This window comes from Cyrtonyx montezumae, unplaced genomic scaffold (genome assembly GCF_038088225.1).
Source record: "Cyrtonyx montezumae isolate F1298 unplaced genomic scaffold, pur_monq_1.0 scaffold_7, whole genome shotgun sequence".
NCBI lineage: Eukaryota > Metazoa > Chordata > Aves > Galliformes > Odontophoridae > Cyrtonyx > Cyrtonyx montezumae.
Window position 1 is genome coordinate 16,837,746 of NW_027072078.1, and position 26,818 is coordinate 16,864,563.

A 26,818-nucleotide genomic window follows, 5' to 3' on the forward strand; every position below is an offset into this window, starting at 1 on the left:
CTGACGAAACCTGGGGAGCAGAGATAGCCCATAGTTTATCTGCATGCTAAATGCGGTCCCTGATGCAGGCGACACTGCTCCCTTTTTCTGAGAGGACTCAGGCGTCTTACAAAACTGGCTGTGAAGACTTAGGCTATTGCACTTGCTTGGAAACAAGATTAAGAAATGGATTATAGCAAGCTGATTAAGAATATTTTCAAGTGAGAGTGAAAGCCAATGTGTACCCTGCCCAGCTGTTTTCATTTCTTATCAGTAATGAGCATCTTAATTACTGAGTCAACCAGGTAACTTGGCAGCAACCAGGCCCATAAACTAGTTGGCTAGTAGCTCAAACACCGTGAAGCAAGCAGTCAGCAATTGGCTTCTTTCAAAGACCTGCCAATTTTTTTCCTCTGAAGAGTGGAGATTGATGAATGTTCACTTGCAGCTGGTTTTCTCTCCTTTGAAGTTCTAAACATCTGGTTTCAATTGCTCGGCGACTTTGCATTTTGATCATCCGTTACCACCAGTTGCACAGACACTTGCTGGGCCAGGGAGAGAGAAGGCGAGCAAGAGACCTCTCTTTTTCACTTTCCATTTCACACATCGCATTGTCCTCCCTGCTATTTTCATTATCTCATGTAACCATCTTGTTGCGGCTCTGCCATGGTAACTGATTTTTCAAGATATATTTCTGCGGCTTGTCTGGGGCAATGCTACACTGCTGATTTACATCCTCTCAGCATCTGTGTCCCGTATGGGACTTGGCTTTCAAGGTCCTTCCACATTGTCACATTTCAGCTATAAATCTCAATGTACAAGAACAACAACCTAAAAAATGTACCGGCTCTAAATAACATGCAGCTTTTGATATGTTGCCTTCACCTGCTGCTTTCTCCCTCCTCACCCCCCTTCTTTTTTATGACATTTTTCTGTGCCTGGCTGCTTGTAATTTGCTTCTTGGTTGTGTTTGGAGTTTTATAGGGTTGTAACAATTTTGAACTTACAAATTAAAAGACTTTGAGGTTATTTGGTATTTTACTTTGAACAAAAGACAATCACTGGAAAAAAAAAAAGGGTGAAAAAAAGCTGAGTCTCTGTGCAACATGTTTAATAACAGGAAAATAAAAGGGCAGAAAGGAGCCTATGGAAAATATTCAATGTATTTAGCCATTTCCTTCTGCTTCTGGCTTTATTAAATGATATCCTGAAGGGTGCTGACAAAGCAACACAATCACACACAAGTGAGCAAAGCAGCCTCTTTGAAAGAGGAAAGAATAAAGGCTGCTGTACTCCAGTTAACGCACCCATAAAAGGAGAGCCTGCTGGAATCTAATGTCGTTTACTGTTGATCTTAATATCCTTCTCTCTCTTGCTTAAATTTCCCCTGACACCTGCTTTGAGGTTGTTTCACACGGGCCATGTTGGAGAGAGGGAAATTGGACGGAGACACATGAAAAGCGTAGTCAGAAGCCTGGAGTGTGAAACCAGATGCTTTCTGCAGTGAGCCAGAGCACACCAGGGGATTCTCTGGGTCCGTTTGTGGTTACGTCATTTGTGGGTTTGAGTGACTTGTTTTATAAATTGGCACAACTGCTGGGAATGTTGTGTGTGTGTTTTTCGTGTGTCGTATGCCTTTATGAAAGGAAAAGATGTTCTGCCTGTGATCTCTGTTATCCAGTAACTACAGCCAAGAGGATTGCCAAAACCGTGTAGATTAAAAAACTGAGAAAAAAAGTAGCATGTATGTCTAGAGGAGAGTGTTGTCCAACAGGGACTTTAAATCAAAGGAACCCCCATATGGAAGCAGCCAGTTCACACCAAGTCCAAACCACACTGACTTTTGTAGCATGCAGAAGTTTTGTGGTACTCTTGTCCTGTCTCTTCTTGACATTATAAGAACATGAGAAAAAGGCATTTTGATTTGATTCCCATTACCTGGGCTTTTGGTAAAATATATTGCAAACAGCATCTCTGCTGCCTGTTTTGCAGATGTGAAGCCCACAGTTGAGACACTGGTGCCCACTTTGAAGAGTGAAGAGACCACCACCCCGTACCCAACTGATGAAGAGGCAACTGAGTGTGGTGATAGCTGTGGAGAGGAGGAGGGTATGTATCAGAAAAGTACATCTTTATCTCAGTAAAAGATGGCTTCAGAACTAAAAAAAAGCACTCTTCTTATTTGCTCCTGTATGCGGGTCCAATTCCTGGAAAGCTTACAGTAATGTTATTAGCAATAGATTGAGATAAAAAAAAAAAACCTAGCCAAAATCTGATAAGTTATATCAAGGAAGGATGCAAAAGCAAGACAGATAGCAGCTAATTCAGTCCCTAAGGCATGAGACTTAAAGAGCTGCTCACACAGCTTCCTTACATGACCCAAAGCAGCTCACTGAGGGCCCTGTTTAGTACCAGATCCTTCTGGTTGCATGTCATAAATTCAGAAGGTGATTCAGAGAGAGATTCAGACTGCCTGTCATGCAGGTCTCCTTTTGCAGAGATCACAAATGTGGGAGTAAATCACAGCATGCAGAGAAGGCAGGTGTCCTGAAGACAACCTGTCTTATGAGGATTATCTCGTTTAATATCAACTGCCTAAAATTAGTACAGACTGGGCTCCTTGTGCAGGCAGGAGAGGGCAAAATACTACCTCCAAGCAGGATTTTGCTCCCCCCTTTCTTAGATGGCTGTCAGATATATTGGGGGATGGTTTGATATATGTGGAGCTTGCCTGCTTCTTCTGATTGTAGATAATGCTGAATGTTGGTTTAGACTACGTACTTTGCTTGTAAAGAACTGATGCAACGTGGAGGCTAGTCCTCTCTGCCTCAGATCCCTACCTGTAAAACAGACATCTTGCCCTTCTGCTCCTTGCAAGGGCCGGGTGAGCATCTAAAGCTGAAAACGACAAGGTTAAGAGGGAGGGCATGGAAGAGCCTTGCAGGGTTGGATGCACAGCACAGTGTGCAAGAGAGGCACACCTGTGTTCACAACAGAAGGGCCTGGGCCTCAGCAGTGAGACTTGGGCATTTACACAAAGACTGCAATGGGAAATCTCATGACAAAATGCTGTCCTTTGAGACAGCCCCTAGGACTTCTGTTACTGCATCTTCTAATCCCAGAGAAAAAAATTAATGGGTTTTTAAATATATAAATTAAAAAAAAGAAGATTAATTGTCTTTTTCATCCCTCCCACTGGGATTCTTCTGTAGTTCAGTTCTGGAAATGCAAGTTACAAAATCAGCTCAAAGGGCCTGATTCTAATTTCTTTGCCTCGATGATGAGCCTGTGCAACCCTGCTACCAGTGAGGCACTTGGGAAGCTGCTGAGAGGAATTTAGGCCAGTAATGGTCTATGCAGCAAAACGGTTCCTGGGTGAAATCCAGTACAAGAGGGAGTGGAGTATGCTGGGGAGCGTGGAACCAGCCTCCATGTCAGCTTCCCTCAGATTTAGCAACAATTTTCATTCTCATACTTCATGAACAATGAGTGTGTTTCTCTCGACAGTCAGATTTATGACAGCCAAACAGAAACAATGCTGCTCTCTAGGGTATGAGATTAGGCTGGAATAAAAGGATCCATGATCTGCATTGTTTTATTTCAAATTGGGAGGGTGTGAGAAGGCACTATGGCCCTCGTTGCAAACTTCCCTGATGCTTATTGCTTGAGTCACTCACCTCCTTCTGGATATCGCTCGCTTTGCTGGCACTGTGATTTAGAACTTCCTCTTCGCTCAGGAAAAACCCAGCCTATAATTGGTCTCTGATGTGTGTGTCTGCTGAGTGCTTGGGATGATCTCAGGGCATCTCTGCAGCCTCCGTGCCTTATGTCTGCTTCCCCCACCAAGGGAGCCAGCAGCTGCCTTGCTGCTACATGCAGCCCTTGGCATGTGCCCTCCTGCCCACAGACCTGTCTCTGCAAGGAGGCTCTCTAGAGCTTTTAAAGCTCTTGACACAGAGGAATTAGCTCTGCTCTTGTTTCACAGATAAAAACTTAAAGGGCACACCTAAAGACCATGTGGTGAGTCCATAGCAGAGCTAGAAATAGAGGCTGTCTCCTTTCACTCAGAATCCAAAAGCTTGAGCTCATAGTGGCCCCACATTTCCCCTGGTAGCATTTCTATGAGAAGGTAGGAAGCGATGAGTGACAGCTCGCCATGTTGACAGACAGCTCCCGTCTGGTGCAAGTGGCTTGATCTGTCACTCGGGAGATGGGATTTTGGAGCACTTGAGATTCTCCTTTTGGAGCCAGAGCAGGAACTGAGGAGCATGGGGACACTCAGGAAGTACTCCTTCCTGACATTTAAGAAGGCATTTAATATTTGACCACTCTAGGGGACAAAGGGTAGGTGCTGATTAGAGTCTAGAAGCATTTGGTGCTTGCTTTTATATTTGCTTAGTTTGGTGGATTAGCTGTGGGACATGGTATGGGCATTTTGATGATGCAGAACTTAAGACTGATCCCTGGCACTGTCAAAATGTGAGATAGGTTAAAAGCGTCAGTCTGAGTGAGATTTCATGCTTTCTTCGATATTTATGGCTTGCTAACTATTGTAGTGGATTTTTTTTTTATTAATCCAAGTTTTTCTTTCTATTTTCCATTCTAAGATTTCCATCTTCCTGCAAACTTCAACTGCAACTTTGATCTCCCTGAAGACCTGTGTGGTTGGTCACACGACTTGGCAACGGGCTACACGTGGTCTTTTGAGCCTGCAAGCACATGGATGGGCAACTCTGAACCAAGTCCCGAGACTATGCCTGGTAAGATGATTAATGTCACAGCAAAGTAGGGAAGAGGGAGCTGATGGGCCATTCTCCATGTGAACAGGATGACTGATTATGCACAGCTATCAGGAGTTGTGAAGGCTGTGCAAAGCTGAATGTTTTCTTTTGTGGAAGCTTTCAGATGCTTTGTTTTATGGGTTCATGACTTATTTATAGGACTGTGACTGCTGGCACTGAGTTGTACTAACTATCCTCTTGAGATAGTCTTGAAGCAGACACTGGGCTTTTAATCCCCTGTGACTGCGTAGGCTGGTCCGTGCTTTGTTCCACATCCTGATCCAAATGTCCTCTACAAGACCCAGTGTTTTTTCCCCCAGAATGCACTTCCTCTTTTGTTAGAGGTGTGTTTTCTTCCTCCCATATGTTGCTCGATTTGCCTGCAGTTTTCAGCTATTCTGCACTCTGGGCATGCATAGGCTGAATTTCAGCCTCCTCTCAGTGAAGGATGATGTAAGCCCTAAGAATGCAGAAATATGCCAGCTACTTGCTGTTTGACTTTTGCTCTTTTTCTGTGCTTTGAAAGCAGAAGATTTGCATGTGTGTGGCAGAGCTTAATTTATGGAGGACCTCACTGAGATGGGCTGGCATGGGTTGGAAAGGGGCCTGCCTCTGGCAGCGTGGTTGATGCATTGCGTACTTTAGCTTCACGTCTTTGAACTTGCTCTTCAACTAGTGCTTTTTCCTTACCATTCTTGACTGTGGCATGAGTAGCATGAGGGACATTTGCTGGTTTCCACATAGCAGTAGCCTGTGGCACTGTGACATCTCTTCACGTTCATTCATTGCTTATGAAACCCAAGGCTCCAGCGTGGAGAGCTGGCTCATGTTCCTGGCCTTTGCTCTGCTCTGTGCTTGGTGACTCCAGTATCAGCACACTGCATGCCCAGGGAGTCATGCATGCCTCGGGCTCCTCCCAACTCTCCCCTGCACCCCAGCGAGGTTGAGTCTGGAGATACAAACATTCAGGCGAACCTGTTAGCCACCTGGCAGAGGCGCTGGCCAGATTGGCAGTGCTGCCAGCCAGTTGGAAAACCATGCAGCCAACACCTGGTAGGCAGCACTAAAGAGGAAAATATGTATTCCAGAAACATATGGGAAGAGCAGAATCTGCTACATCTCCACACACAAATCACCCCCACACAAACGACACATCATTTTTCTCTTCGGATCCTGAGGTGCCCAGCATTTTTCTAAGAGATGCAGTAACGCCGTAAGTGCAGCCTTTATGGACATCTGACAAATTCTTTGGTGTGACATAGGGTCACAATGCCTGCCATGGAGAAAAACATTTTCATATTTCAAGTGTTTATCTCTTCAGCATTTGAGTGCTTTAGAAGATTAATATCTGGAGATCAGTGGAGCCTCAGGCAACAGGAGAGAACACTTACAGCCAGCCCCAGACTTAATAACCCTCCCCATCTCATTCGTTGTAATAATGTTTAATTAATATAAGCCTCCTGCAAGTAGGATAAAAATTACTTATTTTTATAACTCAGACTCAATTTTTCATTTCATTTCCTCTCCCCTGAGTCTCCCTACAATTAGTTGGCCATAGTTTCTTAGAAGATTGTGAGCGTATGCTGGTGCTGCATCAGACATCTCAGCACACAGTTCTGAATTTTACCCTTCTTCTACCCTTTATTCTTCTACTGCTGAGTTCAGCGCTTTGGTTTGGTGCCAGCGTAGAGAGCTCTCCTTCGCAGCCCTGTGTCCTGCAGTGGGATGTCCCAGTAGGCACACACTGGCATTCAGACCCTGTCAGGAAGTCACGGTCTGTATGAACAGAGGGAGGGAAGGAGGCAGCAGCTCCGGAGGCCTGAAGTGATGTTCCCATGGCTGTGGAGGAACACGGCGGCCAAGCTGTGAGCATGGCAATTTCTGAGCCCCAGTCATCTCAGCTGCTGGAGGTTTGCAGCTGCTCACAGTGACTCAGAGCCATGCTCTGAAGCAGCATGAGTGTCCCTTGCTCTGGTCACGTCTTGAACAGCCGCAGTCACGACACAAGCTACGTGGCCTCCTGGCTAAGTTGGCAAGGGGTACAGCCACATGCTTGCCTTGCCCGCATGGCACAGTGCTGCGGAAGGGCTTTGGTCCTGCTCTACAAAATTAAGAGGACAAGACACAAAGGGAAACAACTATTTGCATCTTTCCTCCCTGCACAGCTTAAAAAAAAAACAAAACAAAACAAGAAACATGAAAAAGAGGCAGCGCTTGCCCCTCGGCTGGGACAGAATCGAAGCATTGTTTCGTTCACACTCCCTGATTCTTCCCCTGGCTTTCCCTCACACTCCCTCCAGCACTTTGTTTCTACTTACAAAATTCATCCGCAGACTCCAGGGAGCAAGGAATGAAAAGCCCTTGTTCAGGGTGGTCTTTTCTTGTGAGTTCCCCACCCTGGGGTGAGCAGTTGGGTGAAGCAGAGCAGCTGTGCTTGGTTTAGGGGAGGGCAGAAGCTAATGGGAACTCAAAGCCACTGGAGCACCATTTACTCCCATTTAAAGGTGCGGGCCCTAGCCAAAGCCTGCAGCCACTCCACAGTAGCAAGGAAATGTGCTGTGCCTTTAAGAACCACGTGGAATATGTTTCTATTTCTTTTGAAAATGGCATAACAAAAATTAAAATTAAATGGGAAAGAGTTATAATGAAAGGAGGAGCCCCGGCTCCTCAGCCTGCATGGGGGGAGGGGGGGGGAAGGAAATGACCATGCTGAAAAATCCTCTGTGAGGCACTTGATTAGAAAAATCTGCTGAGAGACAGGCCTGAATTCCTCAGATAGTGCCTGATTTCATTTTATGCACTGCATGCAATTCCTCCTTGTCTTTGGCATGGAGAACTTCTTGAGTCTGAGAAGACACCCACTGCTCTCGTTCCACTATTTTTATTTCCAAGATACTCTTTCAGGCAGCACTGCGTTTCTTTTTTTAGTGCTGTGTTCCTTGGGCCCTTCACACCACGGATTAGCTCCACGTCCTCTCCTGCAGGCTCCCGTTACACGGCTGGAGACCCTGGTGGGGAGTGTGCACCCAAAGTGCCCAACTCAGCAGAAACCTAGCATGGGTCCAGCTGCTGCCCTGCCCTTTGCAAGCCTGAAAAATGCTCTTACTCCCTTTTCCATTGCTCTCATGAGAGGTTGCCAGGATTTTTCCCTCCATGAATTTTCAGATGCTTCCCATCTGTAAAATGTTTTTCCTTTACTGCACTTAGCAAACTTCAGCAGCAAGTTCAGGTTTCAATGAGATTTCATACCTTCTCCTGCTGCATGCAATGGCAGTGTGCTATCAGTGTCAAGACAGAGGTCTTAAGGATCTGAAAATAAGCCTGGAGTAGTGAGTTGGGCAGCTCTTTGAATTTCACCAGGAGGGTGTACAGGACCTGGGTCACAACCTCAGCTGGCAGGTGCAGTTGCATTGCTCTCAGTGGTGCCACATGAATATGCCATAATCAGAAGCTGGATTAGGTGTGCTTTGCTCAATTTTTCCCTCCTGTGTTCTTGTGAATACCTTGTGGTCCAAGGAAGGCACCACAGATCTGCATCCCTCACACACCCTGCTTTCTGTTTGGTCAGAGCCCGCAGCTGAGCTGTGAGCCCCACACTGTTCGGGTGTATGTGCACACAAGAAGGGCAGTTGGAGCCTTGGAGCTCTCCTGGCCAGCTGGGTCCTGTGCCAGGCTGCAAAACCCAATGGGAGCTGATGATGATGATGTGACCCTGCTGGCCCCGAAGCAAAGAATGCAGCTCCTCAGGCTGCAGGCGCTGTGAGGAAAGGTTTATTTGTTTCAAAGTGTTTCCAGCAGGGGAATGTTTTTAGTGCTCTGAAGTTTCATAAGAGCTTATTTTATAAGGAAAACAAATGCCGAGTTGTTTTTAAGCTGGTGGTGACCCTTTACCATTCCTTTGTTTTTCCCATGGGATCCTTAAGAGGAAAAATTTTATATTTTTCCTGCAGTCCATGAGAATTTCTGCCTGAAGGCCTTGATCCAACCCATCAGAAAGGTTTTCATGGTGCTAATGGAACTGAGCTGGGCTTGGTCTGCACTCTCATAGGGCTCACTCTCAGGGCTTATGCCTTGGGGGCATATTTTGACCTCTTGGCTTGATCCTGTCTCCTTTGAAGTAGAAGGGAGCTTTGTGGTGTGCAGTGCAGACTGCATCTCAGCAGAGCTGAACACAGTTCTCCTTCCCATGTTTGCACAATGAGGACAGCACACCCTGACATCGTTTGTCTCTGTGGCATAGTGGAGCTGGGCCCTGTGACACCCAGGGCACAGAGGATGGACAGGCTGGGCCAGGCTGCACTTGATTGGAGCTAAGGCTCAGGTTATGGCTGATGTTGCTCTTGTCCCTGCACTGTCTGCAAAACTCTTGCTTGCCAGGAGCTGGAGGCAGGGGTGAAGGAACCATTCCTCTTAGGCTCACCCCTTTTATTCTTTGCTTATCTTGTTGCACCCCTAATCACTTTTTGGACCCAAAAGCCAATGACACATGCCAAGTGTAAAACCAGGCTGGAAAGCCAGAAGCTGTTGCTCAAATCTCAGTGCATACATCACTCCATGCCTTAGCAGCCCGTGAGTCACTAGAGCCTCATTTGGGTAAGCGTGTGTGAGCAGGCAAGCAGAGATGCGTGCGAGCAGCGTGCACAATGGATGTACTGCTCAGCCTGTCATTGTGCATGCACACAGCTGGGCACAGGGAGGCCTGTGTGCACCTTTCATATGGCAGTGCTCACTGCCTGCTGGGCTGGAGCTGGGTAGCAGCCCGCTTAGCTAAATGTCAGGTGCTAATTGGCACCTGGCTTGTCAGGGGCACTGTGCCCTCCCTGCACACCCAGGAGGAGGCTGAGGGACTGCGGCCACACGGCGCTGAGAAGGACAAGAGGCTTAATTAAGAGAGGGGATGTAATGGCCCGTCCATTAGCCAGGCTCCACGGGCAGGTTGAGGGCTTGATGCTGGGCAGGTGCAGCATTTAATGCTTTTTCGTGGACTGATTTAGAGACTGAAATGGCAAGGACTTGGCAGGCTAATTAGCACATAATCAAAATTGAGGGGATATTTCCAGCAGACGCAGTGATCTAGTTAATATAAATATTAGTTTTACAGAGGATTGATTTCCCTTTGTAAATGAAAGTCTGTCATTGAGGAGAAGCCTGTCAGTACAATTACAGTGGCAGCTTTTTGAGGTGACTTTGCATGATTTGCCAAAAAAAAAAAAAATAGAAATATGCAACTACCCAATCTCAGTCAGCTTATTCATCTGCTGTCATCCCGTGCACCTGAGCACACTGCTGCCACAGAGAGGCTGAGATCTCCCCTTCTCCAGGGAAAGGCAAGGGCTGACACAGCCTCAGGTCACGGCCTCAGCATGGTAGCAGGACCAGGACCTGGCCTTGCCTTGACATCCCCAAGCCCAGAGTGGCATTTGTGGCTGTGCAGGCACCAGGGTCCAGAGCAGAGGTGGGCTGTGGTGTTGTCACTAAAGTACACCCTGAAAGAAGCTCTGCAATGAGGAAGAGTGCAATGACTTTTGGAGGTGTGTAAGCGAAGGCAGGGCAGCATGCAGCCTCTATAGGAGCAGTGCTGTAAGTCAGCAATGCCCAGCGAGGGGGAAATGCTATGGGAACCTGGGATGTGGGTAATTGCTTGTGTACATCCTGCCCAACATGTTTTGCTGGAAAACCTCCAGATGTGCTGCTGAGACCAGCAAGGGAACGTGTGTTTCTCCAGAGAGGGGCTGGAGTATGCAGGACCACGCACTCAGGATGCCTGACCTTGGCAAGGGAGTGGCTGTATGGCTGCTGGCTGTAGCCTGACCTGTGGTGCATACCCCCGCTGCCCCCAATGTCCTCTCAGATGGCCTGCTGGCAGGAGAGGATGGGCACGCCAAGAGGAAACTGTGTGAGCCAGATGGTTTGTTTGCAGAGCCCGGCTGGTGATTTATCCGGGCTCACTGCTATACACATTCAATGCTTCCTGGCTGGGAATGGCTGCATGTTCACGCTCCTCTGGCTCCTCCACATCCAGATGAACCCATAAATCTTCCATGAGATTTATGCAGTAGCATCAGTTGCAGAAACAGCAGTAGGTTAAAATGCCTGAGCAGGTTTGTCCTGCCTTCCTCTGCGCCAGGGTTTTGAACTGCCAGTACCACTTCAGTGGGGAAGCAACTTCTGCGTGAGCCAGAGCAAGGGCTGCAAAGTTCTGGGAAAGAGATGAAAATGCATTTCTGATCCTGGAAGAATTGATCGGCTCATCACTGCAAGGCTCCCTTCAAGCGTCTTAGCATGGGAAATCATCTTTTCAGGTCCTTTCTGTGCCAAAGCCTTCCATTTACTGTATCAGTGACTTCTGGAACCACCAGGCTCCCACACACAGCTCCAATAATCACCTCTGCAGTGCACTTGCTCAGTCAACTGCAGCAGATTCGTGGGGCCCTTAGAAGGTGCAGCTGGCCATTACAGTTATCCAGCCACTTTATCTTCAAATGATACAGAAATGTCTGCTTATGCCCAGTTGTCCACTCCAAAGGTCATTGTCAGGAGCTCAAGAGAGATGCCCAAACCCTTGGCACAGGTGAGCAGTTGGGTTCTTAAACCAAAGCCTCAGCATCCCCACATCCCTTTGGATGGCTGCAGAGCTCTCAGGGCCCTAGCATATGCTGGGCAGGGAGCACACGAAATGTGAGCTTTGGATGCACCCAGGGATGGCTCACATCCTGTGCCTCAATCAGGCTGCCTAGATCCTGGCACCAAAATGGATGTCCCTGAACACAGGATCTGAATTTGATCATTAATGAGCCTGGGTGGTGCTTTTAGTTAGGACTGCCTTTGAGAGCTGTAAGGACTGCCTTTGAGACCCTTTGAACTGTGAGATAATTGTGTAATTGTAGTTTGATTTGCTCTTCCACCTTGTTTGTTGTTGCTGCCTTTTCTTGTTGTTGCTTTTTGCTATGAAGAGGCTTGTAGTGAATTACAGAAAGAGGATTTCAATTCAGGAGACCTTGATGACTTATTATGCCTTATCGCTCCTCAGTCATGGAGTACAGTTTGTGCTTTTTTTCCTTCTTCCACTTGTTTATCCCCCACATCTCCTCCTGCACCACCACCACTCCAAGGTAAATCACGAGAACACTCCAGCATTAGAGAACGGCATGGTACTTCCTCAAGTGATGCACTCAAGCAAGAGTGGGCAAACATGCTTTCATCTTTTTTTCTGCTAATGTTTGTTGGCACAGAGTGCCAAGTGACCCAAGTGCATTTCATAGGTCCTGGAAAATAGTGCTGGAAAATGTTGCTCTTTCTTTATGTGTCCGATCAGGGACATATTTGTCCTTCATGCAGCAAAATCACTAAAAGTTCATATGGAGTGGATACGCTTTTTGATGTATTTCAGTCATGCATCTCAGGAGCAGAATGATGTCAAATCTTTCTGCTCTCTTGTCCTGCATTTATTTTAGAAGCCATGTATCTCACAGCCATTGGTTCCAGCCCATCTGTCTGGCAGTGACAAGGGAGCAGCAGCAGGGCCAGTGGCTGTGTGACATAGCTTACACAGGCTGCTGTGTTACCAAAGCACTGTGGCAGTGGCGAGGTTGGCTCTAGGGTTCTGGATGGAGCCTTTCAGGGCTCTCCGTTTCAGTTTTGGAGGTGCACTTTCAAAGTGCAGATACTGCTCTTCTGCTATTGCTGTGGGTGCTCAGTTAGTCTATCGTGCCCAGGTATTTTCATCTATGTTGGCTTTTTTTGCTTCTATCTGTATTCAGATCAAGGGATAACAAGTATACCAGATCTTCTCCCTGAGCACTGGCAAAAATCATGGCACAATTTTAAAAGTAATGTTGAAGGAAGAGAATCCCTTCTGTTCAACCACCTTCAAGATGACACAGATGTCATCTGTGCATACCCCTGCTTGCAAGGTCCAGGTCCCTCCTCTGGGCTGTGCTTTAGGGTCCTCGCAGTGCAGCTGTGAGTGAGATCCTGACTGAGGACTGTGTAGCTGCCATGGGTGACCCTGCTCCCACAGCACCTTTCTGACCATGCAGTGCCAAACCCCCGAAGCAGGAGGTGAGATACCTGTTGCAAGTGGAAATACTATAGATGGGTTTTCTTCTCCAAACAGATGTCAAGAGCTACCTGCGGCTGCAGAGCAGCGGGAGGAGGGAAAGCCAGCGCGCCCGGCTCATCAGCCCCACCATCTACCTGCCCCGCAGTGCTGTGTGCATGGTGTTCCAGTACCAGGTGTGGGGCAGCAGTGGGGTGATGCTGCGGGTCTGGCGAGAGGCCAGCCAGGAGCACAAGGCACTGTGGATCATCGCAGAGGACCAGGGCAAGGAGTGGAGGGAGGGCCGCATCATCCTGCCCAGCTACGACATGGAGTACCGGGTAAGACGCGGGGTGACGTGCGCCCCCAGCAGAGCCTTAATGCTATGGTGCGCAGCCAGGACCCGTTGTCATTAGGGAATGTGGCTGAGAGAGGCTGTTTGCATTGTGTTTCTTGGGTTACTATAGTAACTAAGCGACACTGTTTGTTATTCAGAGAGTGCCTGTCTTCTGCACAGACTTGGGCCTTTGTTCAGCCTGTTGCCTTTTGTATTCGTCAAATCTCCCACTCTGCAAATATTTTTTTCCTCTTTTATTTTTTCCGCATTTTTTCCTGTGTATTTCCCCCTTCCCGATGAGGATCAGAGAGGCCAGGCTGACCAGAGTCAGCACCCGCTCTAGGGAGCAAGCCAAAGCCCTGTGCCCAAGCAGCAGGGATGGGAACAGAGCTCGTGGCTTTGCAGGGAGGTGTCCTTGTGGGCACCCCAGAGAGAAGGGCTACCTGAAGAGCAGAGAGGAAATCTGTGGCATATGAGCCCCAGGAGAGTGCTTGGACACTCAGGACTAGGCACGGAGAATTAAAGCCAGAGCTCTGCTCTGGAGTTCTGTGGCTAGTTTTCATGTATTGATCTGGGCTTTTTAATAGAATACTAGTAAGCACAATATGCCTACAGATAAGCATGATGGGCATTGGCTGACTACTTCGTGCATTAAACATGAATATACAGGCATTAGCTAAATAACATCATCATTATGTAAATAATGGTAGTCTCTCCCTCAGCAGTTCTTAGAGCTAATGACTCTATTTATTTTTGTAAATATATTTTGCCCGTGATTAAGTAGGAGTAAATTGACCCCTCTGTAACATTTCAGTACTTTTTATGCAGCGTTGATGGGAATTGCACTCTGCAGCTAATGTATCCACGTGCATATTGTGTCCTTCCCTTCCTTTTTCTGATCGTGGCCCAGCTGTGGGACTCTATTAAACACCACAGCCCAGATTTGCTGCTGCTGTAAGTCAGCACTGTGCCGCTCACAGCGTTAGGGCAGAAGGGTAGGAGATGGCTTGCAGTGCTGAGCATTGATTCACTCCACGTAAGAGGCATTTAATTGAGCAAAATGCATGCTGAGTGCTGTCAGGACAGGTAGTGGTCTCCCTGTGAGCTCTTCACCACAGAGCAGCTTACCCTGGGTGAAGGGTGGTGGAGGCAGGAGGTGGAAGCAGAACTGCTCTCAGGTCCACACAGGTGTGCAGGAAAGTCCAGGAGCAGATTTCTTGCCATTGCCGTCAGGTCCAGGAGTGGTTCCCTGCATCCTGGCTTAACGCTGATGTTTCTTGTCCTGATTTCCCACAGATAGTGTTTGAGGGATTTATACGCAATGGCCACGCAGGAGAGCTGGCTCTGGATGACATCCGGCTGGGCAACGACATCCCACTGGAGTACTGCATGGGTACGTGCAGCAGCTGCTGGGGGCTGGGGATGGTGTGGGCAGATGAGCTTGGAGAGCTCACGGGAGGTTGCCACTTCTCTGCGCCTTGAGTTACCGGCAGCTCCTGGATCTCAGCTGGGATTCTCCTCAACTCTGGAAGAATCGGTCCCTGGGGGACGGGGATTTCTGACTGCGTTGGCGTGAAAGGCAAGAAGCACATGTCTCTGCTGTGCTAAGCTGAAAGAGCAGCTGAGGGTGACTGAGGACTATTCTATGTGATAAGAACATTCACCAAATCTAAAAGGAAAGTGCTGCACAAAAGAAACCAGCTGTCAGTCAATATTACATGCTTAGAGGAGCTGATGAGTTCAAACGGAGTCTTCTTTAATAAGAAATAAGATAGCAGAGGGGTTTTACAGCAGTGTTAACAGAATAACAAAAGGAATTCTTGTCCTAGAATTCACCATTCCCTAAACCAGGCCAAAAGCCAGTTAGGGTCTCTCAATGTGAAAGAGAGAGAGGACTTGAAAAAAAAAGTAGACAGAGAAAAAGGTGTATTTTAGCAGTTCAGTGGTGGAGCATTGCTCTGCCCTGTCTGACATATCACACTCACACTCCAATGGCTCTGCTCACCATCTAGGTTGGGTGTGGATCAGCTTTTCCAGCTGAGGATGGGAGTAGCTGTATTCTGTCAGTGGGATTCATGTAAGAGCTGCTCACAGGAGCCAGGCCCTGCCCTTCTTTTTGCCCCGGGACGGGCAGGTTTAGCGGCTAACCACTCATAAATACCACTGAGTGAGGCTCCTGGTGCCTCCTACCCTGAGTGGGATGGATGCTTGCTGCTGAGGTGTGTGTCTCAGGGAGTGAGGCACAGGATGAACTGTGCCTGTGAAAGGCTGGGGGGCAGACAGGTGATGGTGAAGATGGCGCAGTGACTGGTATTGCTAATAGAACAGAGGAGCAGGGCTGGCTCAGAGATGCTCCTGAGTACCGTAGGTCCCAGTTTCTTTGATGCTTTGAACTCTGCTGGTCTCCTATCTGCCAAAGGAGCTAATGCTTCATATGTCAGATTCCCTGTATTAAGGTTTGACAGTGGTGTTTTAATCCCTTGCCTTCTATGGCATTAAAGAGAAGCAAGAAGATGGATGATTAACACAAATAGCATTTCCTATCTAACGTCTTTTGAGTGCAGCAGTTCACTTAACTCAGTGTTATTGTATCTCAGGCCTTGAAACTAAAGCTTAATATTTTGATACAATGCATGAGTAAATTATAAAGTTTCAAGCATTGCCAGACCTAGAAATAACACCAAACTGCTGCACAAAATTCTAGGAAATTGAATGGGAATCTTAAAACCGATCATTTCAGACCATTTCTGATGAAGGGATTCCATTGCAAATTTGAACACAACTTATGGATCATTTCTAATGCCGCCAACTGCACTCACTTGGTCAGAGCTGTGAGAATAGCTGACTGCAGCACAGGCTACTGGTTTTTTTTTTTCTGTTATAATCCTGGGAAGTAATCGGATTCCTTTTTAGCATGAAAGAACTCTAATTAAAAAAAAAAAAGTCAGAATAATTTTTCCCTTTGACAGATGTGTCCTTCGCATTCTGAACTTGAGTGATGATTTCATAGCACTCAACAGAGCCAGTCTGCTTGTGTGACTCACAGGCATAATGCAGAAGTAATCTAAAAATAATCAGAAGTCTATTACTTCTGCAAGAAAGTAATCAGTAATAAGCACTGATTATTGCTTTTCAGATCCAGAAATTTGTAATAGATTACTTCTTCAAAGTATCTTGAAAGAAAGAAAAAATCACTTGCTTTTGTTTACTGGCACTGTGGTATAGAGAGGAGCATGGTACTCAGAAGCAATAGAGTTCTCAAGCAAATAATGACGACAGAGTTGAGCCAGAAAGCAAACTAGTCATGGAAATTTTAGGGGGTTTCAGAACTGCATCGTTAGCCAGGTCAGGATTTGTCTTCTGATGACTCAGGCCAACCAGCTGGATCCAAATGACCCTCAGCCTTACACATTTTTGTCTGAAGTCCGTGTCCAAGTTGAGGCTTTCTGCCTCTGGTCAGTCCCTGACTGAGACACGGTTTTCTCCCCGTTGTGGTGGAGTTGGCTGGAACCCCACACTGTTCCCACCACATAGCATCTGTGGGGTAGGGCCGCACACCTGCTCCATTTGGAAATTGCAAATCAATGGATAGATAAGCTGCGTCCTTCTGTCAAATTTTCTCCTCTCTAATTCTGAATTTTTCTTTTCCTTTGCAGAACCCATCACAGCTTTCCCAGGTGAGAACTTCTACTTTACAGGTAAAATGTACTTCTCTTTTTGCTGGCATGGGCTTTTAAATTAAAGGAATGTTAAGTGCTTGCTTGAACAAACTGAGATGTTCTGAGCAATGAAATTGCAAGTGTGTGCTAAATCTCTGCTGGTGCCACAGCCGAGGATGGCACCCTCTGACTCCTGCTGAGTGCCAGAGAGCAAGCAAACTGACAAGTCCCACTGACCCGGGGTTGAACAAGATGGAGAAACCTGCAATCAGGAGGCATTTGGCATCCCAAAGAGCAGCAGAGCCTTAGGAGTAAAGGAAAGCTATCAACTGACTTGAACAAAAAAGTAGTAGCCTCTTAGAAGCGAAATGAGGTGGCAGTGGCTTATATTATTGTGGGGGAAGGATGTTCATGGATGCTCTGGCAGTGGTGGTGTTCAAGCTACTGGTGAAGTATGGTAGGGCTGGGAAGGGGAAAGCAGTTTGGATATAGAAGTGAAAGACTAAGTTGCCATCAGGAGCTCTGAAGTTGACAATCAATAAAAGGAAAACAAAGTGAAATGATACATTTAACAGTTTAATATTAGCCTGAAGGACAAAAACTGGCATTTCTGTGTCCTAGCCTATGGAGTACGATACAAGGTGGGAAATTCAGAAAAAATGCTTCACTGTTTGAACAGCCAGTGGGGATGCTGTTTGTCTTGCTCTGGAGTGGTAAGAGCTATCTGCTTTTTGGGGAAGATCAGTGTACTCTGCATTGGTAGTTTCTGGATTTTGTTTTTCTTCATACCTCTACAGGAAGGCACCCAGGGATTGTGTTGTGATGGAGAGCAAACTTGGGCCTCCCCTTAATTTTTAAGTTGTTTACCAGTTTTGTCAGCACACCTTTTGCTGTCAGTTGAGATTAATATCCTTGCACGCTCTGTCCCCTGCTCTCCTGATGGTCTATTCAATATATCTGTGCTCTGCCCTACAGGCAACACATTTCTGTAGGGGGCAAAGCTGCCTCAGGCAGGTGCATGAGCTGGAAGCTGTGGCAGTCATGGGAAAGCAGGGATTGAGGCTGGACTGCATTAAGAGGGATGGCCTGCAGAGCAAGGAAAGTGACTGTCCCCCTCTGCTGTGCTCTCTTGAAGCCCCACCTGCAGTACTGCACCCAGGCCTGGTGCTCCCAGCGCAGAAAAGACATGGAGCTGTTGGAGTGGGTCCAGAGGAGGAAACAAAGGTGCTGAGAGGTCTGGAGCACCTCTCCTATGAAAAGAGATTGAAGGAGTGGGCTTGTTTAGCTGGTGGAAGAGAAGGCTCTGATGAGACCTTATTCTGGCCTTTCAGTAGTTCAGGAGAACTTATAAACAGGAGGAAGACCAACCTTTTACATGGTCTGATAGTTATAGGACAAGGGTAAGTAATTTTAGATTAAAAGAGGATAAATTTAGATCAGATATTAAGAAGAAATTCTTTACTCAGAGAGTGGTGAGGCAGTGGCACAGAATTCCCAGAGAAGCTGTGGATGCCCCATCCCTGGAGACTTTCAAGGCCAAGTTGGATGGGACCCTGAGCAGCCTGATCCTGTGATTGGCAACCCAGCCCATGACAGGGGGTTGAAACTATATTATTGTTAAGGTCCGACCAACTCAAGCCATTCTGTGATTCATTCTATGATTCTATGAAACTGAAGGCAAGGGGCAGCTTGCTTCTAGGGGCATGAAGCAGGGTGTGAAGCACTGCTAGCAGGAGACGTGCAGGGAATGATGCCAAGTGTTACAGTGGTACACATAACTGCAATAACTAGGAACTTGGGCTTGCCTGTGGATAGGCTGCCTATTTATCCTGCTTCTCAGACTTGTGTTACTGAAAACCTGTTGCAGTATTCTTAGCTGACAACTGAAGACTGTTCTTCATTTGATCCATCTCTCTGTGTTCTCCTGAGCCTGGCCTGGTAACTATTTTGCAGACAGGATCCTCATCTTTTAGGGCTTGTAGTCTGTGTTATCAATTTGGACCTCACACTGAATCTATCCCAGAGTCCTGCCTGCGCATGTTGTTTCTTTTCCTCTTCCACCCCTGCTCCACTGCCTTCATTCCTCCATTTTCCTGTATTTCCCAGGGCACACCAGCTGGGTCAGGGCAGCGCTAGCTGTGCCCAGCACAGAGAGCAGCATAAGCCAGTGCTGTGCCCAGCACACAGTCCTTTCCCTGCCCCGGCAAGCTTTGCCCATTGATAGCTTCCCTGTGGATGTCCCAGTGCTGGCCACAACAGGAGAGTAATTGCAGCAGAAAGCTGAAAAGGCTTCTCTGTCTGCAGGGCAAGCGTAGATGGGACAGAGGGATGGAAAGACCAGGGAAAGAGAAAACTGCAGAGGGAAAGATGAAGGACAGGTGAAGACTGGAGAAGGCACGATAGGTATTGCAATGTGGGGGAGACAGAATGCACAACAGGAACAGGTAAAAGGAGTGGAAGAAGTCCCTGGATAGAGGAAGAAGGGAGCTTCAGAGGAAAGACTGCGAAGAAAGTATTGACAAGCTCTGCACTCCCCACCCCTGCAATTATGTGTTGAGCTGGAAAAGTCAAATGCCATTAAAAATAATAACAAATCCTTGCTCTCCTTGCTCAGGAGCAAAGCTGAAAACATGCACCTTTCAGGCTCAAGGATCACAAAGCAAATAATAAGAGAGTTGTGTGGGAGGAATATCTTCCAGTTAGTGGGTCGGGATCTTAGAAGACCAGTCAAGTGTGCTTAAACTGTGCTGCATTTGAGAGTTGATGCATCTCACCCTTAAGGAAAAGGCATAACAAGTGGCTGGCAGCAAGGAGTTAGATAAATAGCAGGCTAAAAATAAGAGACATCTTCCAGAAAGCGTGGAGACAGACTGTAGGGAGAATTTACCTGTGGATTGGTGAGTTCTCCCACACTGGGTATCCTGAAATCAAGGCAGGGATACATTACTGGAGAAGTGACAGGTAGCAGCTAAGGGATCAAGGCCAACACATGAGTTTTGTGGAATTTGAATTAGACAAGTTTAACATTCGCTTTCATCTGTGCCGTCTGTGAAAAGTCTGGCTGTGTTGCTGGTCCACAGTGGTTTATGGCAGTGTTTATGGAGGTGAACACAACGGTGGCATGGCAGTGACAGCCAGCAGCCAGTCTCCTGGGAGGCTCTGTGAGGAGGATTCCCTCCTTGTTCCCCAGCATGACTTTTGCTCTTGCTTGTTTGGGGTTTTCATCCCTGTTGCACAGCTCTGAGGTGGCTGCCTGTCAGGCTGCCAGAGTGGGGCCCTGGCCAGGCTGAGAGGAGCACAGAGCACACCCTGTGATGTTTCCCTGCATCGCAGTGCCCTGCATTGCACGTCCTGCTTTAACCAGTGCACCCAATGACTTAAGAGGAAGGGAGAGAAGCATTTATTTGCTAAGGCGAGAGCCCCAGTGAGGGGATGAGGAAGGGCAAGCGCGTGTGTGGCGGAAGGCAAAGGGGAATGGAAAAGTTATTAAGTTACAAAGATGGATTTTTTTTTTCCATCTCCCTGAGCAGAGAACTTTTCCACGGTATAAAAGAAAACTTCCAGCGAGCAGCAGAGCCAGTAAAAGCAGATAACATCAGCTCTGTGCTGAGTGGACTGGCAGCTATATTTAGTGGCTGACAGCGTAAGGAAGAACAATTGTTAATGTTGGGAATTGGCAACGTTAAGGCTTGGAGACAAGCGAGTGTGACTCCTTAATGACTGTAGTTGCTAAATGAACTCTCCAGACGGCTGCTATCTCAGCAGCAGGGCCGTGAGGTGCAGTAGCAGGGGCTGAGGCCAGATCCGGGTTGCACCGCCCCTCAGGCTCACTCTTTGCCTGCACAAGAGTCCATCAGGGATGGACAAAGGCTGGCTTGGGCTGAAGCCTCCAAGGCACCCTTCCCACTAGCAGAATCACTGGGGCACAGCACACGGCCACCCACCAGCCCAGGATGTGTAGGGAGGGTCAGGGGCACAGGCTTGGTACCACAGCATGATCTACCCTCATGCTCCCATCTGTTGCATACCAGCCATATAAGAGGTATTGTAAGCACATCTCTCACTAGAAGAAGATACTGTTGTAAGCGTAGGCTGACAACAAGAGTAAACATGTGCAACCTCTGCACCTAGAGCAGATCTGTAGTGTTCCCAGGGGCCAACTCGCACCAGCACTGTGAGGGATGGCAGTGAGATGTATGGACCCATTGGGGCTGCATCTGTGTGGGAGGCAGCGGCAGACTTTCAGCAGAACCGAGGCCATGCCCCAGGACATGATACCTTTGTGCTCTGTGCTGGGAGCAGGCAGAGGGGCAGGAGGAGGTGGGGGGCTGCTGGCCTGGTCTGTCGCCCCCACACCAGCACAGCCTGGGTGGAAGGGATGGGGCAGCTGGGGTGAGACAGGATGGAGGGTGGTGCAGGCTGCTCCTGAGCCATACAAATTGCTTGCCTGTAGTGACAAATATGTGGGTGGTTCCCAGCCTCCTGCTTTGTAAAAGCAGGACTTATCTTGTCCGTGTGTTTTTTCTCTGTTTTATGTTTGTTTTTTCTTGGGGTTTTTTGGTTTTATTATGCATCTGGGTATAGTCTTCATTCTCATTTTCACTCCCTTTTCTCGGGTTTTGAGGAGGGGAGGGAATGGCCAAGGAAGTACCATTTTGCTTTATCTCCTGTGCTAGCAGCAGCAGTAAAGCTGCCCTGGTGCTGAGCACGCAGCTGGTGGCTCTAGTATGGTGTAGTGCTGTGGGAGGTGGTCAGATACCTCTGTGTTTTTCAGGCCAGATGCAATCCTGTACCATTTTGTTCTTCCCCTGGTTATCCTCTTAAGCTTCTTCTAGAAGCCCCTGCCGAAGAGCAAGACCCTTGGAAAGCTTCCCCAGGAACTCTGGCCCCTAGAAGCAGCCAGTACATAAATGTGATGCAGCCATTCCCTTCCCCAGGGTCCCTGCAGCCTGAGAGCAGAGCTGGGAGGGCTGAGCAGTGAGTGCAGGAGGGTCAGTGCCACGCTGCTCCCTGGCCATGGACACCAGCACCAACCCACACCTGCTCGGGATGTGCGTGCTGCCGTGGGCTGAGCCTGTTTGCTCCATGCCCTTGAGCCCTGAGGCAGCCATGGGCTTGGCTTACCTGAACTGTCATGAGCATGGGCTTCTGATGGGGATGTCACAGCCTACACCATGCACGAAATCAGCATGCATCATCATACGCATACTATCTTGCTTTAATAATTAAATCTGTAAGTCTGTGAATGGGACACCTAGTGAGAGCAGGTCTGTGCACCAAGCACTTTCAGGAAGAGATCTTGCTCCCTGTCTTGGCTGTAAGAATGACAAATGTTTCTTCATGTAATTTCTTTCCCAATCTCCTGTGGTAACTTCCTTGGCCATCTGAGATTTTGCTCTTCCTCCAATTAGGGACGTGATGGGCTTTGTCACTGTGTGACAACATCTGCCATACAGAGACAAAACCAGGCGGTTCATCTGGAGAAGGCCAAAAAAAGAGGGGAAAAAAACATTTGTTGATGCCAGAAATAATAGTAATAATAGCGTACATATGGAATTTGCATTGTGAGCCAGGCAGCCTGCTTAATTAAAAGGAAAGAGAGAGGCGCATTAACACGTGGCTCAGTGAGTGCAGGCAGCTCCTTGCAGGAGCACACCCCGTACCTGGAGCTGCCCTGGGCCCTAGTGTCACTCGGTGCTGTACTTTGCAAGCATGTGTGTTTGTTTGTGCGTGTGCATGCCTCCCACCTAGCAACCCTGTTCTGTGTCTCCTCCCCAGGGGCAACCCTCCTGCCAGGGACCGAGCCCACAGTGGACACGGTGTCAGTGCAGCCCATCCCAGCCTACTGGTATTACGTTATTGCCGCCGGAGGTGCTGTTGTGGTGCTGGTCTCCGTCGCGCTGGCTCTTGTGCTTCACTACCACCGGTTCCGCTATGCGGCCAAGAAGAGCGATCACTCCATCACCTACAAAACCTCCCACTATGCCAACGGGGCCCCCGTGGCCGTGGAGCCCACCCTAACCATAAAACTAGAGCAAGACTCCAGCTCGCGCTGCTGAGAGCCGAACGGGAACGAGAGAGCAAACAAAACACAAAACAGACAGACAGACAAAATAAGACTTCCGATACGTTGCCTCAGTTTTGCACTTTTTTCCTTACTTAGTATACGTGTGAACTCTTAGACATTTCCACCCCCTCTCTGCCCCCAGCCCTCCCCAAATCTTTTACAACCTTTAACTAATGCTGCATCTCGGATCACCAGAAGAGACACACCGCCCCTTCACTTCAGAAGTGAACGCTCCTTTCTATTCCTTGTCAAGGACTGCTGGGGTGTTGGGTGGGGTGTTTGGTTTGGTTTGGTTTGGTTGGCCGGGGAGTATTTTTTCTTGGTAGGCATGTTTGGTTTATTCTTCTTCTCTTCCCAGCAGGCAACCTGCAAGGGAACTTGCTGGTGAGCCTGGAAACTTGTGTGCAGCTGGTGTGTGTGTGCAGTCTGTGTGAGAGCGAGCATGGGAGCACGTGCGTGCCTGACTGACTGAATGTATATTTAGAAACAGCCCCTTTTTAATTTGCTTATTATTGCTTCTACTTGCACAGAGAATGCTTTTTGTGTTTTGTTTTGTTTTAATTTTATTTTATTTTATTTACCCACCTTTCCCTCCTCCCTTCTGGAAGGTCTGGGACATGTTTGTGGTTAAACCCTGATTTGTTTACTTGGGGAAGAGAGCAATGCTTTTTTGTTGCCTTATCTAGCTTTGGCTGGGTCTCTTGTTTGATAATGTTAATGTCTTGGGTGCAAAAAAAGACCAGGCTGGACAGTAGGAATGTCCACCTCAGATGGCTGGAAGAATCCAGAGAGGTTCATAGGTGTTCGAACAGCAAGATCTCTCAATGTAATTCTTTCTACAGCCAACATGATAACACAGCCATTGTTGGAAAGTGGGGAAGACTCTCCTCTTCCCCATCCATAAGAGAATCTTTTTAAAGTTGCCTTATATCAGAGAAGCTCATAATGAATGTTTAGTTTGTATCTGTTAAAGCCAGCCTTAGGGCAACACGTAGACTTCAGCAGGTCTAAGGTGGATGCTAAATACTATAGTTTCTTGAGAATTTGAGCTTTATTTATTTTGTAAGTATCCTCGCTCTGGGTGCTGACAATTTTGCTTTTACACGGGAAAGGGAGAGAAGGCTCCTCCTTATCTTTCTGCTGGAAACATTGAAAGGATAAGTATGATTCCACTTCCTAGGTTTTGGGTTTGTTTTTTCCTCTTCCCAGTTCATAGCTGCTGAATCATAAAAACTGCCAGTTGACATTCTAGACTGTCTATTAGTTTTGTGTTTGCTGTTGTCTGGCTTTTTAAAGCATCAGTAACATCTAGCGAGCAGAGCCCAGGGTGACCTAGGGGACCCAGCCTTTGCTGCTGTGTTAACCTGGGCACCTGGAGGGAGCCTCCAATTGCTGAATAGACCAGCAAATTGTCATGGAAATGCCTTATATAAATACTAAATGATGACATGCAGAAGTGGTTTGGATTGTTGACTAATCCATTTACAGGCAAAAAATGTACCTCCAGTGAGCAAGGTTCTCTCTCTCGTTTGTGTTCATTTGTTGTGAGTGATCAGATTCCCTCCACCCTCCTAAACTTGCCAGCACTTCCTGCCCCTCCTTTCCATGAATATTGCATAAAGCTGATGCAGGCGCAGCGCCCTTATGTCCCTGCGCTCTGGGGCATCTCGGGGTAGATGTGTGGAAACAGCAGTGCTGCGTGCCTGCAGCCTTGCCCCTGCTGTGGCTGAGCACTGTGCCTGGGGCTTCCTGTCCATGGGGACAAGCAGCCCATTTGATCCCCAGTGCCACCTTCGGGGTGGGCTTCAGCAGAAGCCCTCCTGCAGCCTCTAGAGCAGGCAGCACAGGGCCTCTGGGGGGGCCCCACGAGCTCTATCTCCCTGGGCCAGAGCAGCCAAGCAGCTTCTGCCCATGGGCTTTAGCGAGCGTGTATTGGTGTGTCAGAGAGGAGAATGTGGCACCCTGTCTTTAAAGCTCAAATCACCAAAGACAAACCAGGTCACTTCGAGGTTTTTACTCCCCGTTCTCCCCGAACCTAGAACTGTGACATCCCCAGCATTGCCCAGTTGCCTGTGTGTGAAAAATACCTTGTGGAAATTTGAAACTCTTTGAAGATGTATTGTGTGGAATGTAATAAAATGATGATATTTTTATACAAATATCTGTTTTTTTCTTCCTTCTTCTTTCTCTGCTAAGAAGAGCTGCTAGTGAAGCAGTGCTGCAGGTGACAAGTCTGTGTATTGGGAGCTGAGCACAGCTCCTGCTGCTGCAGTGCGCGGGCACATGGCTCTGCATGCTGCCTCTGCTCTGAGGATCGGGCCATCAGCGTGGCCTGTAGATCCATTGTGTTGGTCACAGTCCTGGATTGAAGCTTTGGGCAGCCAGCCCAACCCTTGGTGTTGTTTGAAATTTTGCTAGTGCTGCTTGGATGTTGACTGCTTGTCATGATACGCTGCGCCTTGGTGGGTCCCAATGGCAGGAAGGGCATTATAGGGTGCAGGGCCGAGCACTGCTGGCCCACCAAGCACTGTGCTCAGTCACCAGCACCATGAACAGCAGGCAGACTGTTAGGAAAAGTAATGGTGATGGTTGCAATGCCTTCATCTTCCATAAAATCCTTTTGGTTCTCCACGTGTCAGGCTGTGCAGGAGTGGGCTGTGAGCCCACCCTCTGGCACAGTGCGCAGCCTCTGAGGAGCACCTTTTGCCCCTTCAGAGCAGGCAATAGCATCACATTTCATGTGAAATCTGTTTGCTGCCAGTTTGAGAGGTTATTCTTTCCCTCCTGCATGTATTTTCCTTGTCTCGTACTCTACCCTGGCGCCGAACTTAGCATTGCAGTGAAACTTCCTGGCTTTACTTGGAATTCAGGCCATCAGCAGAAAAATTATTCAGCTGCGATCCCTCACTTTGGCTGTTCAAACAGAAGCAAGCTGAGGACCCATGCCGGCTTTTTGGTTTCTTTTGGTCTTGAGGTTTTTTTTTCGCTCTAATTGTACAGCAAAGCCCATGCACTTGTAATTTGCATTTCGTACACTTCAGTGACTGTCCAAGCAAAATTCAAAACAAATATGCACATGCAAAAAACAGGGAGGGAGAGAGTGGCTGCTGGCTTCCCGGCAAGGAGGGAAAAAATCTGTTAAGTAAACAGACGAAAAGGGAGGAATCATTCAGGGTTTAATTATTCCTTCTGTGCACCACAGCCAGATTGACCAGGGAGCTGGGTGCTGCTCAGACTGCAGCGCAGGAAGAAAAGCAGCTAAAATTAGCCCGCTTTGTTTAGAAAAATAAATGCGAATTAATGTGGCTGGGTTGCAGTTTCCTCGACAGGCAGCTTCAGGCATGAAGAGGTCTGGGCTTGGCACCCAGAGCTGCCCTCAGTCTGCAGGGTGAGGTGTGCTTATTGCTAGGTGGGATGGGCTGAAAACTGCTTCCACAGCAAGAACCCAGCCCGACTTCATGCCACCAGCTGTCAGCAGGGTGTTTGCCTGTCCTGCCATGCTTTGCCATCTCTTCTGAGCATGAGGTGCCTACAGGGCACCTCAGTGCCCCAGGATGAGGTGCTGAGGGCAAGGCACAGCATTTCCCGCACTGCAGTGGGATGTAGGGCCAGCAGTGAGGTTTCTTGTTTGCTTTCTTTAGTGCTGATCTCTAGCCAAAGTACTCTTTCAATTTGGAATTTGGCAGAGAGTTTTGTAAACTAAAAATATTCTATGTTCCTGGAGGGGTGGGGTGAGAGAAGCAAGGCAGATTTTCAGCTGGAGGTGGAGAAGCCAGGATCCAAAGAGTGGGTTTTGCCCAACTAGACACACACCCTCACTTAGCAGCTCTGCTTGCCCAGCCTGAGGCAACACTGAGATACGGCTGTGTCGAGGCAAGGCCTGGGTGGCTGCTTTGCTGTGTCAAAGCAAAGTGACCTGAGTTGGAACCGCACTGTGGCTGCAGAGAGAAAGGGACT

General features: G+C 48.0%; 1 protein-coding gene across 6 annotated transcripts in view; it reads left to right on the forward strand.

Moving 5' to 3' along the window:
- Positions 1–26,818, forward strand: part of NRP2 (neuropilin 2) — a 79,882-nt gene that overhangs the window by 46,167 nt on the left and 6,897 nt on the right. For 2 of the 6 annotated variants that reach the window (XM_065751065.1, XM_065751067.1), the window contains exons 11-15: positions 1,972–2,088; positions 4,587–4,739; positions 12,877–13,139; positions 14,432–14,528; positions 16,792–16,833. In XM_065751065.1, coding sequence (XP_065607137.1) covers positions 1,972–2,088; positions 4,587–4,739; positions 12,877–13,139; positions 14,432–14,528; positions 16,792–16,833 — 672 coding nt within the window. Of the gene's footprint in view, positions 1–1,971; positions 2,089–4,586; positions 4,740–12,876; positions 13,140–14,431; positions 14,529–16,791; positions 16,834–22,572; positions 25,015–26,818 lie in introns of those variants that run through there. The other 4 variants (XM_065751066.1, XM_065751068.1, XM_065751070.1 and 1 more) reach the window with 3 other exon arrangements.